The sequence below is a fragment of the Scleropages formosus genome, chromosome 13, assembly GCF_900964775.1.
Source record: "Scleropages formosus chromosome 13, fSclFor1.1, whole genome shotgun sequence".
NCBI lineage: Eukaryota > Metazoa > Chordata > Actinopteri > Osteoglossiformes > Osteoglossidae > Scleropages > Scleropages formosus.
In genome coordinates, this window is record NC_041818.1 from 10,482,634 (window position 1) to 10,496,545 (window position 13,912).

The following is a 13,912-nucleotide window of genomic DNA, read 5'->3' on the forward strand; positions in this document are numbered from 1 at the left end:
TCCATCATGGCATATATTTTAATAGAATTTTTACAAGACTGTTTTGAAGTTCCACTAAAAACACAATCACCGAAGAATAAATCTAAAATCTGTTGTGCGATTGTCTAATGGTAAAAGGCCAAGCACTTGAAAAATGTGCACAGAAACATACATATTAAACCCAAAATTAAGCCCCACTAAAATAAACCCCTCCAGAGCAAACCCTTCCCCCACAGCCCTCTGTTTCCTTTAACTTCATCACACTTTTTTTGGTAATTTTATTTTTAGTGTTTAACAGTATAAATCCCCTAAGAAATTGCTGAAAAATGCCAAGACTTTCAGAGAAAGAAATAGAAAAAAAAAAAAAAGAGAGAAATTCAAAACCTAAACATAAAATTCCAGTTGAGAGAACACCCCTCCACACTACTTCAGTGTCTGAAATAAGAGGAACTGGAATCCCCACGAAACAAAATTAAAGCCTAAATTGACAAAAGCACAACTGAAACCCTCAACCACTCTGAGAACATGCTGCTTACTAGGGGGAAATAACATTTAAATTCCAAATCAAACAAATTAGTTAAAGCATTAAAATGAAGAAAAAACACTGATCTGATAAATCTTTCACTGTTGTTACTTTTCACTTTACTCAAATGATCTTGTTTCAAACATTTAGCATTTCTAAATATGTCGGTATTTCTAAAACAAACTAGTGACTATGTTTTCATAAAGACTATTTTGCCAAGTCCTTTAGTTTTTCTAAAGGATATGTAACAAAGATATTTAAACATGTAATTTCTTAAAAATCTGCAACATCAAAATGCAAATAATATTTATAATATTAATAACAAAAAATAAGTTCCTTCAAACAATTTCACAAAAAGAAAAAAGTGATAAAGGGAAACATGCAAAAAAAAACTGAACCCTGATTAGTTTCATTGATTGCTTTAGGCAAGGCAAACACTCTGAACTAAACCAGAACACCGCGAATGCACAAACTGTATCCGTGGCTGGATGTGGTTTTTGAGTCACCCAAAGTACAAAAATTGCGAGGGAAATAAAGTGGATCTTTGGGTTTCTCTCACCACATTTCATCTTGTCCCTGATGGTCGAGGTGTTCAGGTTTCTCTGGGATTTCCAGTCTCACTACGCTCTCCCAGCGCTACTCCGGAATTGACTGTTCTCATGCTACCACATATGCGAAACCAGCACTGTCAGATCCTGTAAATTGGACCAAGAATACATGAAAGAAAGCAGTGTGAGTGGTTTTTGATAGTGGGACAATTGCTAAATGAGGCCTATTTTTGATGTACGGGGTGTCAGTTGTTGAGCACCCTATAACCAGGGCTAAGAGGATGTTTCATAGACGTTTGTTTTTCCCCTCTCTGTTAGTCTTTCGGTTGTGTGTTTGAATCCATCTCCTATCTACTTTTTCTTGCCAAAGAAGCTGAACCTCTTCTCACGGTCCCGTTCCTTTCCATCCTTATTGCGCATAGTGACTGCGCCAGCATCCCCGGCACTGGGGGAGATGGGGGGCATTGTCATAGCACGGCTAAGGCCCTTGTGGCCTCCAGGGGAGCGGTCCCCCGGCTTATCTGTTCCAGTCGTGACAGATGATGTGATAGAGTGTATCCAAGCGCTCATCTCAGCCTGGGGAGGGGAGAGAGGAGTTTCACCACATTTCCTCCTGATACATGCCCTGTCTACACAGACTTGTATATGAGAAACTTTTAAACACTCACATCCTTATACCATCACCATACATATGTGATCAGTAATATTGCTCCAGCTTTAAGAACAAATGAAGTTACCTCATCTTTAGCCTGGAACAGGTATTCCTTTCCATCATCAAGCCTGCAATGGCAGAAAAAATTATAGAAACATCACACACAATAACTTCTAAATTAGAAATGTTACCACCCAGTTTGCCTCTCCCTGTTGAAGTTCTGTCCCGAATATTGTAGTTCATCTCAAAGCAGCAGGCAGCATGGACTTGGATCAGACTTGGATTTGGATCAAAAGGATGACCATCTCAGAGCAGGTCATGCTGTTTTTTACCCCTTAGAAACCTACATAACCTTAAATGATAGGATAACATATCAAACCCTATAGCTTAGTGTGGTTTGTAGTTTCTAAAACTTTAAAAACAAAAGGAAGGGTATCAGTGATTACCGCAGCTTGAAGACGTGTTTCCGCTTCTTGTAGTCGTGGGCCACCTCGCAGACAGCATCGCTTAGGCTGACAGGCACCTCGTTGTGGTATGTCAGGCCACTGGCCACGCTCTTGTTGTCCTTGTAGAAGCCCAGGCTGCCCTTTTGCAGCACACAGTACACGTTCTGCCAAGATCTTCCAGTCGATACACACACAGTATCAGTAGCTGCGTTAGCATTTAGTATAACAAAATGGTGGAAACATCTAAACTTCATTGCAACACAACATTCAAAGTTACCATTTGAATTCAAACATATGTCCGTAACAGATGTAAATCAGATGGCAAACAGGAGACATCCATCACAGCATAATGAAAATAAACCTTCTGTGCAATTTAAACGCAATAACTATAATAGTAACACCAGGGCTGTCACAGACTGCTGTCACAGCAGCACTTCAAAGCTCATAACTTCCGGTTGATGTGATGGATGCAGGAGCTACACTTCAGAGTCCCACCTGGTGGCTGCCTTCTTGTTGGGTGCTTCCATTTCCTGTTTGCGGCACAGCATTCCTTCCATGGTTCCCTCGCTGCCTGCAGCAGCAGCACCTTTGCTGGGGAGTGTAGCTGAGAGCCCAGGGGCATCCACATGTACGGACGCTGCCTGCCCACCAGCACCACCTGGACCGTTCACTGCCTCTGCTTCTGATCCCTGCAGCTCCATGAAACAAACAACAGGAGAGTCATCTCCAGTTCATTTTGTATGCATTACTGTCATTAACCCTCTTCTTATATACCACAGAAGAACAATACTGTTCACCAGAACATTTTCACATACTTACCATTCATACCATCTCTGATAGAAACAGTACATCTTATTTTAAGAAAATACATTGCACACATAAATTTTATTTAAGACTTGCAAAATTTGTATTTTGTAAAAGGTAAAACCCCAAGAAAAGCAACGGGTGGTGTGTGCAATAAGCTTCATGGAGCTAAGTTTACAGACAGGGATAGAGACAAGCAGACACAAGAAATGGGGCAATATGGATGTGATGGGCTTGTAGCACAGGTCCAACAGTTATGAGATGGTACTTTTGAAGGAAAAGCCAGGTAAACATGATCCTGCATGACAAACTGGAGCTGGAAAACCATACACTGCAAAAAAGGGGTCTATACACTAAATGGCCTAATAGCTTCAGTGCCATGTCAGTAAAGGGTGCAGAAATAAGGGCTGCTTCAGCCCTGCAGCAGGAACTTCCATCACAAGTTCAGTTACAATAATGGAGCTAAAGGGAAAAAGATGAGGAAAATCATTTGTTGGCAAAAAACACCTCCCCTAGAACTTGTGCCAAATGCCGAGTAAATTCCAGCAAACAGAAGACCTGTGAAACTGAAGTTGCCATTGGCTGAGACTGGGAAACACTGCCCTACCTGAAGACCATAAGTGCTTTCCTGAAGCTCACCTTCACTCAAGGCACGTGACTAGAGATATAAAATGGCCATTAATCAATTTGAACAGGAACAGAATTTATAACACATTCAAAGAATGGCTTTTGTGGTTTAACCCTTCACCAGTCACAAAAGTATTTCCTAAGAAGAAATACGCTGCTTCATAAAGTGTACATTAAATGTTCAAGAGCATCAATTTAGCACCTCTGAAATAATCTGAGAAAAGACTGAATGATAGCCCAGAAAAAGCCTGGCAACCCAGCCAGAAGAATATCACCAAGCATATAGGTCAAATATCACAAAGATTCACACCGGAGGAAGCCAACTGTGATAAGAAACCCACGGGACGGTATCGCACATGTACAAAGCAGGTAAAACGTCTGACAAACACTTCTGAAAAAAAAGTCCTATAGATCTTATCTCAGTAAGTTCAAAACTAACCCATTAAAGGAACAATGCAGACTTTGCAAAGCGATGATAGAGCGGTGATAGCACCGTCCCACAGGCCACATGGTGGTACAGCAGCTGACTGTGCAGACAGCAGAAGGGAGGAGAGCGGACTCCAGTAAACCGTATCTCTAAAAGTACTCACAGGCTCTGGTGACACTGGTTTAAGGTCAGGTGTCTTGGCCAGTGACACTGACTGCAGACAAAAACACAGATGATAGGTTTGGCAAGTGATACAAGGTCTGAGTGTGAGTGGCACCAAATAGCCTCATGTAGCTGCATGAATGTGTAGATCTGAAGATCAGTGGCAAAGGAAGTGCACACAAAACACACATATCATGCTTTCAGTCTTATGATGTAAATGGGAAAATGTTTACTTTTATAAAAGTTTATGCAAAACATTGTATTGTAACTGAATTTTGATTTGCAAAGATTCTGATAACTGACAGACCGCTGAAAGACAGATCAGTATTAAAATGATGCAGCTGAAAGTTTTTCCTCATTAATTTTAAGGTTTTTTCACTAGTCAGGTTACTGTTGCTAGATCAGAGAGATGAGAAGATCAGAAAGGACTCAAGTTTTGGGAAAATACAGGAAGACATGAATGTCGGAGACCGGAAACAACTGGAATTCTTACACATATCAATACCATGGAGGAATATGGAAAAACACAAGGCTGAAGACAAAGACAATGAGAAGAACACACAAAGGCAAAATCTCATTGAGCTGAATAGTCCTGTAGCCTCAACCACAGAAGCAAGTATGGCTTTTATGTCTTCTCTTTATAGGCCTTACCTGGGATGTATCTTGATCACTGTGCAGTCCATTCACAGACACAGACTGGTTCAAGGTAGTCTGGTCCAAACTGGTCCTGCAGTAGGAAGTCAAAGAGAAGGCAATGGATCAGATGAGTCAAATCTGGGTTTAACAGCAGTGGCTGTTAATGGCTCATTCTGGATTCAGGTATCAGTAGTTGACAATCCTTGCCTGGCATCAGACAGATGATCCTGGCTCTCTGCAGCAGAATCCATCACTTCCTCGGCTGGAGGGGGTGTGGGGGGTTGCCTGGCTTGCTCTTCTTCCTCCTTCCTCTTCTGGATGACGTGTTGTTCCAGCTGGAGAAACCAGAGACACTGAACATACTTTGGGAATTCACTGTTAGCTCCCTGCACCTGCTGACGTGCTATGGGGTTGCTCACTCCATCAATGCCTTTTTTCTGTCTGCACATTACTGTTACAATCTGAAAACATATGGCTATAGCTAGTATACAGGCAGGAGTTCAAAGGAATCAAGTGTTGGGGTTTGTACATTGTGGTGTAAGCCTAACCTCCCCTTTTCTTCATCTTCCCCCACTCCTCCTCACCGTAGTGAGCTTCTCCAGCTGGGAGAAGCGCTCCACCCATCCAGCTGCCAGCTTCTCAAAGGCCTCGTGTCTCTTGATGAGGCTCTCCACCTCATCTACATTTGAGCCCAGCTCTGCTGCCCGCACCAGCGGCTCCTGACCCGCCAACCAGGCTTCAGCCACTGAGGCATCCCGTCCAAACTGCAGTACTTCCAGCACTGAGAGGGAAAAAAGGTGAAAGAAGGAGGGAGTGTGAGGGAAGCTCCTTCAGTGAGATTAGGCACAGGACCAATAAGACAGTAGCAAAGAGAACAGCTCACAGATCTGGAGGTGGTCCATCTTCTCTTGCCACTTATTGTTGATCTCTTCCCTTTTGGTCTTCAGTTGGTCAAGCTTCTCTTGGATCTGTAGCCAAAAACATTGCATTATCACACTGATCATTTCACACCATACATTTTTTTTTAACATCACATTTGCTTTGATCAGAGTCAGAGGAACCCTCACAAAATACAGTCTCGGATCTGCACAACAGTTAAACTTTGACATGCCAAAAAATATTCCAGACAAAGCAACCAAGAAACTGAGCATAAGCAACCAACATAAAAAGACCCAGGCCCTTGCAATAACTACTGTGAAACTGATTTTTAGTACTCTCTATATCACTAATTCTCTCCAGTCACACAGAAGTCATATATGCTGATATACTGGTATTCTCTGTTTATAATCCAGGCTTCACCACATGAATGTTCATTTTAATTTATAGTCACATTTGCCTGCATCTTCAAAGTCTGCTACAAACACAGAACCTTATCTACAGAGGTCTCACAAAATGTGTATAAATTTTGACTCCTGAAGAAAAGATGCAGGCATTCCATCTTATGTTCTGTGTTAGGAGGGTGCTGATTCTGTATTGGTTCTATCTCCCGGAGAACAAGTGTGCTGCCTGGGAGGTCAACCATGTAGTACCTCATCTGCAGCATAGTGTTTGTTGTTGATGAGTGCAGTGCCCATGTCATGGCAGGTAGCAAAGCTATCAGCCCTGGCCTCCATCTCTGACTTGATGTCCTGGTGATTAGCAATTACGAGTCCAGCTGAAGAGACATCCCTGTGGGAGAGGGGGGGAACATATAGGGGGATCTGGATACAGCTACTGTCAAAAGGAATGTGGTGTGTAGGTGTGCAAAGAAAATGAAAGTTAGGAGGAAGGCTTTAATGAACTTGAGGAAATCATTCAATTGTTTACCTGACTATCAGAAAGTGACTCACAATTTTGCTTACTAATACGGCTCAATATTTGACTGCAGCAGGTTCTTACAGCCCCAAAAATAGACTCCTGGGACTCTAACCTGCACTCCTCAAGTTTAATCTGCTGAACTCCTACGTTACCTGCTGTTTTGAAGCCAATTACTGAGCATGAAAGTAGGGGTTGTAAGCTAAGGTAAATTTGTTGTGGAGAGTCAGCAGTCAGGGGGTTGGAAAGAGGAGGGTTAGCAGACTGGTATTTCTTCTCACCTAGGGCTGTCATGGGCGTCGATCTGCAGGTTCACACCATCCATCCACAGCATTAGGTCACGCACCATGTTGAAGAAGCGGAACTTCTCCACGGTGTCCAGCAGGAGGAGCCGGCGAGCCTGGCCCGCAGATAACAGGGCCTCCCAGGCTTCTGTGACAGCACGCTCATGCTTCTCAATATCGTCGGCCTTCTCCCCAGCATAAGCCTTCTGCAATCTTCCTCCATCCTCCTGGACCTGACGGACCTATTGACGAAATTGAGCGTGTGGCATGTGATATTGTGTTAGCTGACCATTTGTTGAGTGAGAATTATATGAACATCTGGCAGATATTCTTGATGTGTCGTCTTCTGCAGTGTTGCTTATTACGATTATTCTTCTCTATTTAGTCGATGTGTTTGACCAAGGCAACTTTCAATGTCATGCTTGTACAATCATTAACCTTAAAATTATTTATCCATTTACACAGGAGGGAATTCTTTCTGAATTAATTCAGAGTATCTTGATCAAGAGCACTACTGCAGGAGTGGGATTCAAACAGCAACCTTTAGAATTAAAGGCAGCAACATTGAACCCTACATTCTTTGCTACCTGCTGCTTGTCTAATTTTTAGCGTTAGTGAATCATTAATCCTCTTCAACTGTTCATTAGGCTGCAATTTGTCTCCTGGAAATAAACCATTACACAAAAGTAAACGTAGTGTAAAAATATCTAGCGCTGGATTTTGTGCACATTATCCCTAAATCCTAGAGGAAAGGCTGTGGGAAATGCACCAGGCAAATGTGCTCACCTGTCCGTTCAGTGCTTGGATGTCATGCTCATAGGCTGTGTGCTGCCGATGCAGGTGCTGCACGGTGTTGAGGTCACGGCCCAGGTCAGATGGCAATGCCTGGTGCTTCTCGCGCACACGACCCAGCACCTCACGTGCATCTTCATGAAAACGGTGCAACTCATAGGAGGCTGCCAGCATCTGTGTACGAGTGTCAATCAGCTCCAGCAAGTCAGCCCACGCCTCATTCAGGCCGTCCTTCCACTCGGCCACAGTGGCGTTCTCTGGGTGGCCCGATTCAATAAGATCGTCAGCCAGCGCGTTCACGCTGTCCACACGCTCCTGGCCAATGTTGCTTGTGTCCCGCGCAAACTCTCGGAACTTGTCCCGCAACATCTTAACAGAAAAAACACACAGAAACTTACATATTACATTTACATTTCTTCATTTAGCAGACACTTTTCTCCAAAGCGACGTAGTTCTCATAGAAAATACAATGTGTACATTACATTAGCAGAAGGAGATATTAAAGCGAGACATAATTAAACCAAAATCGCTAAAGAATGAGGACGGTGTGAGTAAGAGTGAGGGGCTCATTACTGAGTCAAGGCTGACTCAGACATTCAATGTCGACAAAGCTGATGAAGAAGAAATTAAAATGAATTATGCTAAACTCTGGCTATATCTGGGATTGAAAGGTGAGAAGAGAAGGTGGAGAGAAAGCAGAAGCAAGGGTGCGGAGAGGAGTACCGTGACATGCTCATAGTCCTGGCCTAGTTCATGTGAGCCAGCCACCACTTCCCTCTCTGCGATCCACTGCTCAAGATCATCCAACTCCCGCTTCAGCTGCATGAGGCGCAGGCGTTCCTGCAGGCGGCCCCGCCGCTCCTCTGCCAGGTCTTTCAACCCAGCATACAGCTTGTCCACCTGTGCTTGCCTTAGGGTGATCCGCTCACTGGGGGCAGGGCAAGCAAAAGAAAAAAAATTTCAGCCATCCATCCTTTATCACATATGTTAAAAAAACAAAAATACGGAATTTAACATGAGATATCAGTCTTAGCTGAAACAGTCCTACGAAATTTCCTAATGTTGGGTTTGTTGCCCTGCAATCGATTTACCTCTCAGGGTGCTCACTGGTCACCATGAGCCGGCTGCTGTTGGCCAGCTGGTGAATGGTCTGTGCATAGTCCTCCAGTGCCTGTTCCACCACCTGGTGGTGCTTCACCATGGCCAGGGCACTCTGCTCATCCTGCATGGCCAAACAGATCCACAGAGGTCGGTCAGTGCTAAGCACTGGCTAAAAACTACACAGCGCTACACCTGTGTTGAATGACTCGGAATAATATGTTACTTCATTACGAAACACTCACTTGAGTTTTGTGTCAGTATCGTCAGTTACTAATTTTCAAAGACAAAAACAATTCCCAGTTTATTTTTTTATTTTAATTGGATTCTCTTCATTGCTCTGTTTCCTGTAATTTCCCGGGAGAATAAAAACTACATGCGTTTCTGATGGTCTCCCTTACACAGCAGCAAAATAAATTTAGAGGCAGGTAGAGCTTCACAAACCTATTTCATTAAGCGTTTTTCTTATTTATTGTTGCTATAGCAGAATTGCTCTGAGCCCCCACCTTGGCCTTTTCTTCAGACATCATGTGAAGCTCTTGCTCTCCCATCCAGGCCTCAGCCTCTGCCACATCTGCATAGAACTGCTGGGCACGGTGGGCCTCAGCTAGACGAGTACCCCGCTTTTCTGTCTCATCGATCAGCTGTGCCCAGGAGTCACGCAGCTCCGCCAGGCAGCCCTCCACCTCTCTCTCGCCCTTATCCCCCGGGGCCAATGAGCGCCCATGAGCCAGAAGGTCATCAATGCGGGGTTGGTGGCCCTGGATCTCCTTCTGCAGAGTCTGAAGCAGAACAGCAAGGCAGTAGGGAGAGAGACAGCTTCTCTATTGCAATCCAAATTCATTCTTTTTTTTTTTTTTAAAACTTATATCTTCTGAGACATGAGAATGCATCATTACTGATTCTATCTGCAATTTTTCCAAACTGACTTCTCACCTGATTTTTCTTGATGAGGAGCTGCACACTAGGCAGGTCCCTCCCATGATCTGTAGAGCTCGCCAAAGGCATCCTTTCCTTTACCCACAACTGAAACAGAAGAAAGGGTGATGGTTATTAGACTTCAGCAACAGACCTGATCACTACGCTGTTCGTTGGCTGGACATCAGCTGCGGTGGTACTCACAATTTCATCTTCCAAGTCACGATTGAACTGGTGGGCCTCCTTGGAGGCCAGGAGGAGCTCTTGCCTCTGTCTCAGAGGATCGGACAGCTGGGTGAAGCTCTCGGCCACCTGCCTCTGCAGGCTGTCCACCTCCACTATCCCTGCATCCTCCTGTGACAAGGCTTGTGCCTGGGCCTGCAATGCCTGGACCTCCTTCTCACGCACTCCCATCTGATGCTCCAGCATCTGGAGGGGTGGGGAACATCATTCTCAAAGGTCTTAATTTGCCCTTGCATTACTCGTACTGAAGTTACCATAGAGCCCGATCTTCTTCAGATCTTGTCTGAATCAGAGACCCAGTCACACCTGCATTCTAGCCTTGCCCTTGCCTTTTGCTCTAGACAATGTTTATTATTAAGATGTCTCAGTTTGTGTCCTGGAGACCTTTTTTGCACTATTCTAGTTGCCCTGGAAACAAACCTGGTGTTTCTTGAGCAGGATGTTGACACTAGTCAGGTCCTTGCCATAGTCATCACTCTGCAACTGGGCTGACAGGTTCTTCAGCCAGGAGTCAAGGGCCGAGCAGCTCTGTGTGAAGAGCTCTGCCCTGTTGGCATCAAACAGGCACTGTGCCTTGGTACGGGTGGCGGCCTCCAGCTCCTCCCACTGCTTCTGAAGCCCTGTCAAAGTCTGCTTCACCACAGGCTCCAGCTCAGGCTTCTCCTTCACCAGTGCCTGACCCTCCTGAGGACAGGGCAGATCAGACACGTTTAGCTCATTTAAGTTATTTTGCAGATAGTACTTCAATGTGAAGTTACTTACCTAGATTAGTTTATCTACATACAAATCTGTATATTTAAGAGAATCATTTCAACAGCAGGGTTCCTTCTGGAACCTGCCTTTGCACTCCAGTACAATCTCTTACCAACATAATGCTTGTTGCCCTGGTTAAAATACTTTGATGCTACTCGACTGTAACTCAAAATTAAAAGCCACCCATATGTTCTTTCCATTACTTTAGCTTATCGCGTTGAACCATATTGTGGTGAGATTTAAGTAGTGTACCTTATCGATCTTATCTAGCCAGTCTTTATTTGAGGCCAGCTCAGCCATGAAGGCTTGGTGTTTCTGCCACTTGCTGTGAAGATTTCTGGCCTCATCATAGGACATGTCCTGGGCTGTTAGCATCTTCTCGTTGATCCAGAGACTCAACTACACAGGAAAAGACAGTCAATGAATAACGGAAATCAAGACACCTCGCATGATTTTAGTTGCCAAGTTCTTAAGCTGGTCAGATGTCAATGTGTGATGTGAAAAGTTGAGGATCACAGTGTAAATTCACAGTGGAACAGTGACTGTCTTCAGGAGTTAAGAAAATATTAACGCTATGACTGCAAATTGTGAGCCATTAAGCACATACAACTGCCTACAAAAAGCAATATCTTTTCGCTTGTTACATTTGTGCCTCATAAATTACGCCAGTACTTGTGTGAGACTGATCAGGGAACACCTGGTTACCTCCTGGCCATCCTGTAGGAAATGCTGCAGTTCACGGTTGTCCTTCAACTTCGCTAGAAGTTCCTTGGCATCTTGTTTGTTCTTCTCATGCCTAAGAAAAAGTTTTTAGCTTCCCGGTCTTGGCCTCCACTCCATTCTCAACCTTCACACAGCCTTATCCTAACCCAACCTGTCCTTCTCACCTGGCCTGGATAGATTCCACCTTCTCCTGGATTTTGTCAGAGTTGATGTTGTGGTCATCCACAAGGCGCCGGCCAGACTCCACAACACCGGCAATCTTCTCCTCATTGGCCTCCATTGTGGTTAGGAAGTCCTCATGTTTCTTGATGGCATCCTCAGCTGCATGCAGGGTAGAAGGCATCTCTGTGTGGGACAGAATGTATTCCTGGAGAAATGGGAGAGATTAAATTTTTACAATCCTTCATGTAGATTGACTACACCCATTTTTAACAATAAAACAATAAATGACAGGTCATGCTGTGTTTGTGATTATACTAACACCAGACCACTGAAGCTGAATTTTCTTCCTGAAAACAACCAGTTTTTTCAACTCTTGCACTCCTACCTCTAGCCATAGCTCACTCACCTGGCTGTTGAGGAAGCTCTCTGCCTGCTTGGCATCTCGCAAGAAGGTCTGAAAGTCAGAGGCCTGGGCTAGAACACTGTGCCGGTTCTCCCACATGCGGCGCAGCTCATTCCACCCTGTGTCTAGTGCCTGCAACCTCTGGGCCAGGAACATGTGCTGGGCATCTGTCTGGCCCTGGGTCACTTCTGTGCCCAGTGCACGCATCTTCTCATAGTCCTCTCGGTAATTATCCACCTCATTCTCGATGCCCTCATGCTGGGCGAGCAGGCGCTCAGCTTCGGCAAGAGAGGTTGGACTGTCCTCTGAGGCCACTGCTGTCTGCGTGCGTGACAACCATGCCTGGAAATCGTCTAGGTCCCGGAGGAAGCCTTGCAACTTGCTGGCCTCTCCCAGACTCTCCTCACGCCTCTTCATGGTGGAATTCAGTTCCTCCCACACTTCCTGGATCTCTCCCAGTCGGGCCTGGATTTCAGGGGCTTGGTGTGGGTGCTCCTGTACTAGCTTTTTGGCCTCCTGACGGAGGTCATCCAGCTTGCCCTAAAATGCCAATGTAAATATTGCTGTAATTGTGTTTAGTAAAAACAGTGGATTGGGAAAAAGGTTCTCATACCATAGCATCTTAGAACATATAAAGATTTTGACTTTGTGCCATAGTAAAGGTTTATTTCAAACAGTCCACATAATAACCAAGATTTTTTTTCTTTTTAAATTAGGATAATTTTGCTCCTTAACTGTATATTTGTGCGAAGGTCAAGAAACACACCTGTATGGCCTCCAGGTCTCGCTCCATTCCCGTGAGCTTGCGCTGCAGGGCCATGACTCCGGCCAGGTCGTTTCCGAGGCCCTGAGTGGACTCAATCACCTTTGTCTTCTCCCGCATCCAGCTCTGGATCTCATTGCACTCCAGGTGGTAGTTCTGGATGTTGAGGGCTGAGTCCAGGGCCTGCTTTCTCTTATTGGCAAGCTCCTGGAACTCTTTCCACCTGGCAAAGGTGGGAAAGGATGAAAAGATACCGAGACATTAGTCAGAAAGTCACAAATAGGAAGACTGCTGTAACTCACAGCTGATGTGCTGCTGGGTAATTTGCTGTGAGATGTTTTGCATGAGTAAGTTCTCTCTATGCCTGCATGCACCATGACAACAGGGAGGCAAGAAGAGGGACAGCCAAGTACCTGGTGTTCAGTTGATCCTGTGTCTGGTGAATCTTCTCCTTGCTGCAGTGGTCAGAGTCCAGGAGCTGCTGAGCCACCTGGTTTACATCTGTGACACGGCTGCCGATAGCATTCATCTCTGGTTCTAAAGTCTCAAACCTGCAACCCCACAAATAAAAATTATACAATATAGCCCCTGTATCCTCAGTTGTGTACACTTCTCCCAACATGAACAATACAGAACCAAAAAACAATGCTAAGGAGAAAAAAAAAAAAAAAAAACTTCCCAGCTGATTTGCAGTGGTAGTCTGGATGCCCTCTGCTGCGTTTAGTGGGACTTGAGAAGAGTATCTGCTTTCTTTCCAGCTGCCCTTCCTCACCTCTGCTGCACCACTTCAAGGTCCTCCAGCTTGCTGGGGATTTCTAGGTTGTCCAGCCACTGCTCCTTCTCCCCGATCCACAGTTGGCAGGCATTAGCCTTACTGAACATGCGGTACAGGGCTAGTGCACCCTCCAGTGCCTGCCGCCGTGCCGCTGACAGGGCCTCCAATTCCTCGTAGCGTTGCTCAATAGCTGGCAGCCGCCCCTCCACCTGGAACAAGCATGGAACAGGAGGAGGACAGGAGGATTAAAACACAAAGCTCACAAAGATATACCAGGGAAAGGAAATGTTAAGCTTAAGGAAAATCATGAAAGACCAGAAGACAATGACTGGCAGAATACTGTACAGAAAGGTAACATGACGTAGATTACTAGGGCTCAGACCCCACAGAAACATCTTTA

At 44.9% G+C, this 13,912-nt stretch overlaps 1 protein-coding gene across 11 annotated transcripts in view; it reads right to left on the minus strand.

The window, feature by feature from the left end:
• Positions 1 to 13,912, minus strand: part of LOC108925411 (spectrin beta chain, non-erythrocytic 1-like) — a 54,711-nt gene continuing 40,799 nt past the window's right edge. For 6 of the 11 annotated variants that reach the window (XM_018737298.2, XM_018737296.2, XM_029257193.1 and 3 more), the window contains 26 exons: positions 13,510 to 13,721; positions 13,151 to 13,288; positions 12,741 to 12,960; positions 11,978 to 12,514; positions 11,574 to 11,776; positions 11,392 to 11,482; positions 10,939 to 11,085; positions 10,354 to 10,617; positions 9,895 to 10,119; positions 9,709 to 9,798; positions 9,279 to 9,554; positions 8,766 to 8,896; positions 8,398 to 8,602; positions 7,669 to 8,043; positions 6,880 to 7,124; positions 6,334 to 6,472; positions 5,688 to 5,772; positions 5,389 to 5,585; positions 5,012 to 5,139; positions 4,820 to 4,895; positions 4,170 to 4,220; positions 3,560 to 3,610; positions 2,644 to 2,843; positions 2,149 to 2,322; positions 1,788 to 1,830; positions 1 to 1,626 (listed from right to left, as the gene is read on the minus strand). In XM_018737298.2, coding sequence (XP_018592814.2) covers positions 1,402 to 1,626; positions 1,788 to 1,830; positions 2,149 to 2,322; positions 2,644 to 2,843; positions 3,560 to 3,610; positions 4,170 to 4,220; positions 4,820 to 4,895; positions 5,012 to 5,139; positions 5,389 to 5,585; positions 5,688 to 5,772; positions 6,334 to 6,472; positions 6,880 to 7,124; positions 7,669 to 8,043; positions 8,398 to 8,602; positions 8,766 to 8,896; positions 9,279 to 9,554; positions 9,709 to 9,798; positions 9,895 to 10,119; positions 10,354 to 10,617; positions 10,939 to 11,085; positions 11,392 to 11,482; positions 11,574 to 11,776; positions 11,978 to 12,514; positions 12,741 to 12,960; positions 13,151 to 13,288; positions 13,510 to 13,721 — 4,728 coding nt within the window. In that variant the 3' untranslated portion in view covers positions 1 to 1,401. The remainder of the gene's footprint in view (positions 1,627 to 1,787; positions 1,831 to 2,148; positions 2,323 to 2,643; positions 2,844 to 3,559; positions 3,611 to 4,169; positions 4,221 to 4,819; positions 4,896 to 5,011; positions 5,140 to 5,388; positions 5,586 to 5,687; positions 5,773 to 6,333; positions 6,473 to 6,879; positions 7,125 to 7,668; positions 8,044 to 8,397; positions 8,603 to 8,765; positions 8,897 to 9,278; positions 9,555 to 9,708; positions 9,799 to 9,894; positions 10,120 to 10,353; positions 10,618 to 10,938; positions 11,086 to 11,391; positions 11,483 to 11,573; positions 11,777 to 11,977; positions 12,515 to 12,740; positions 12,961 to 13,150; positions 13,289 to 13,509; positions 13,722 to 13,912) is intronic. The other 5 variants (XM_018737299.2, XM_018737303.2, XM_018737301.2 and 2 more) reach the window with 5 other exon arrangements.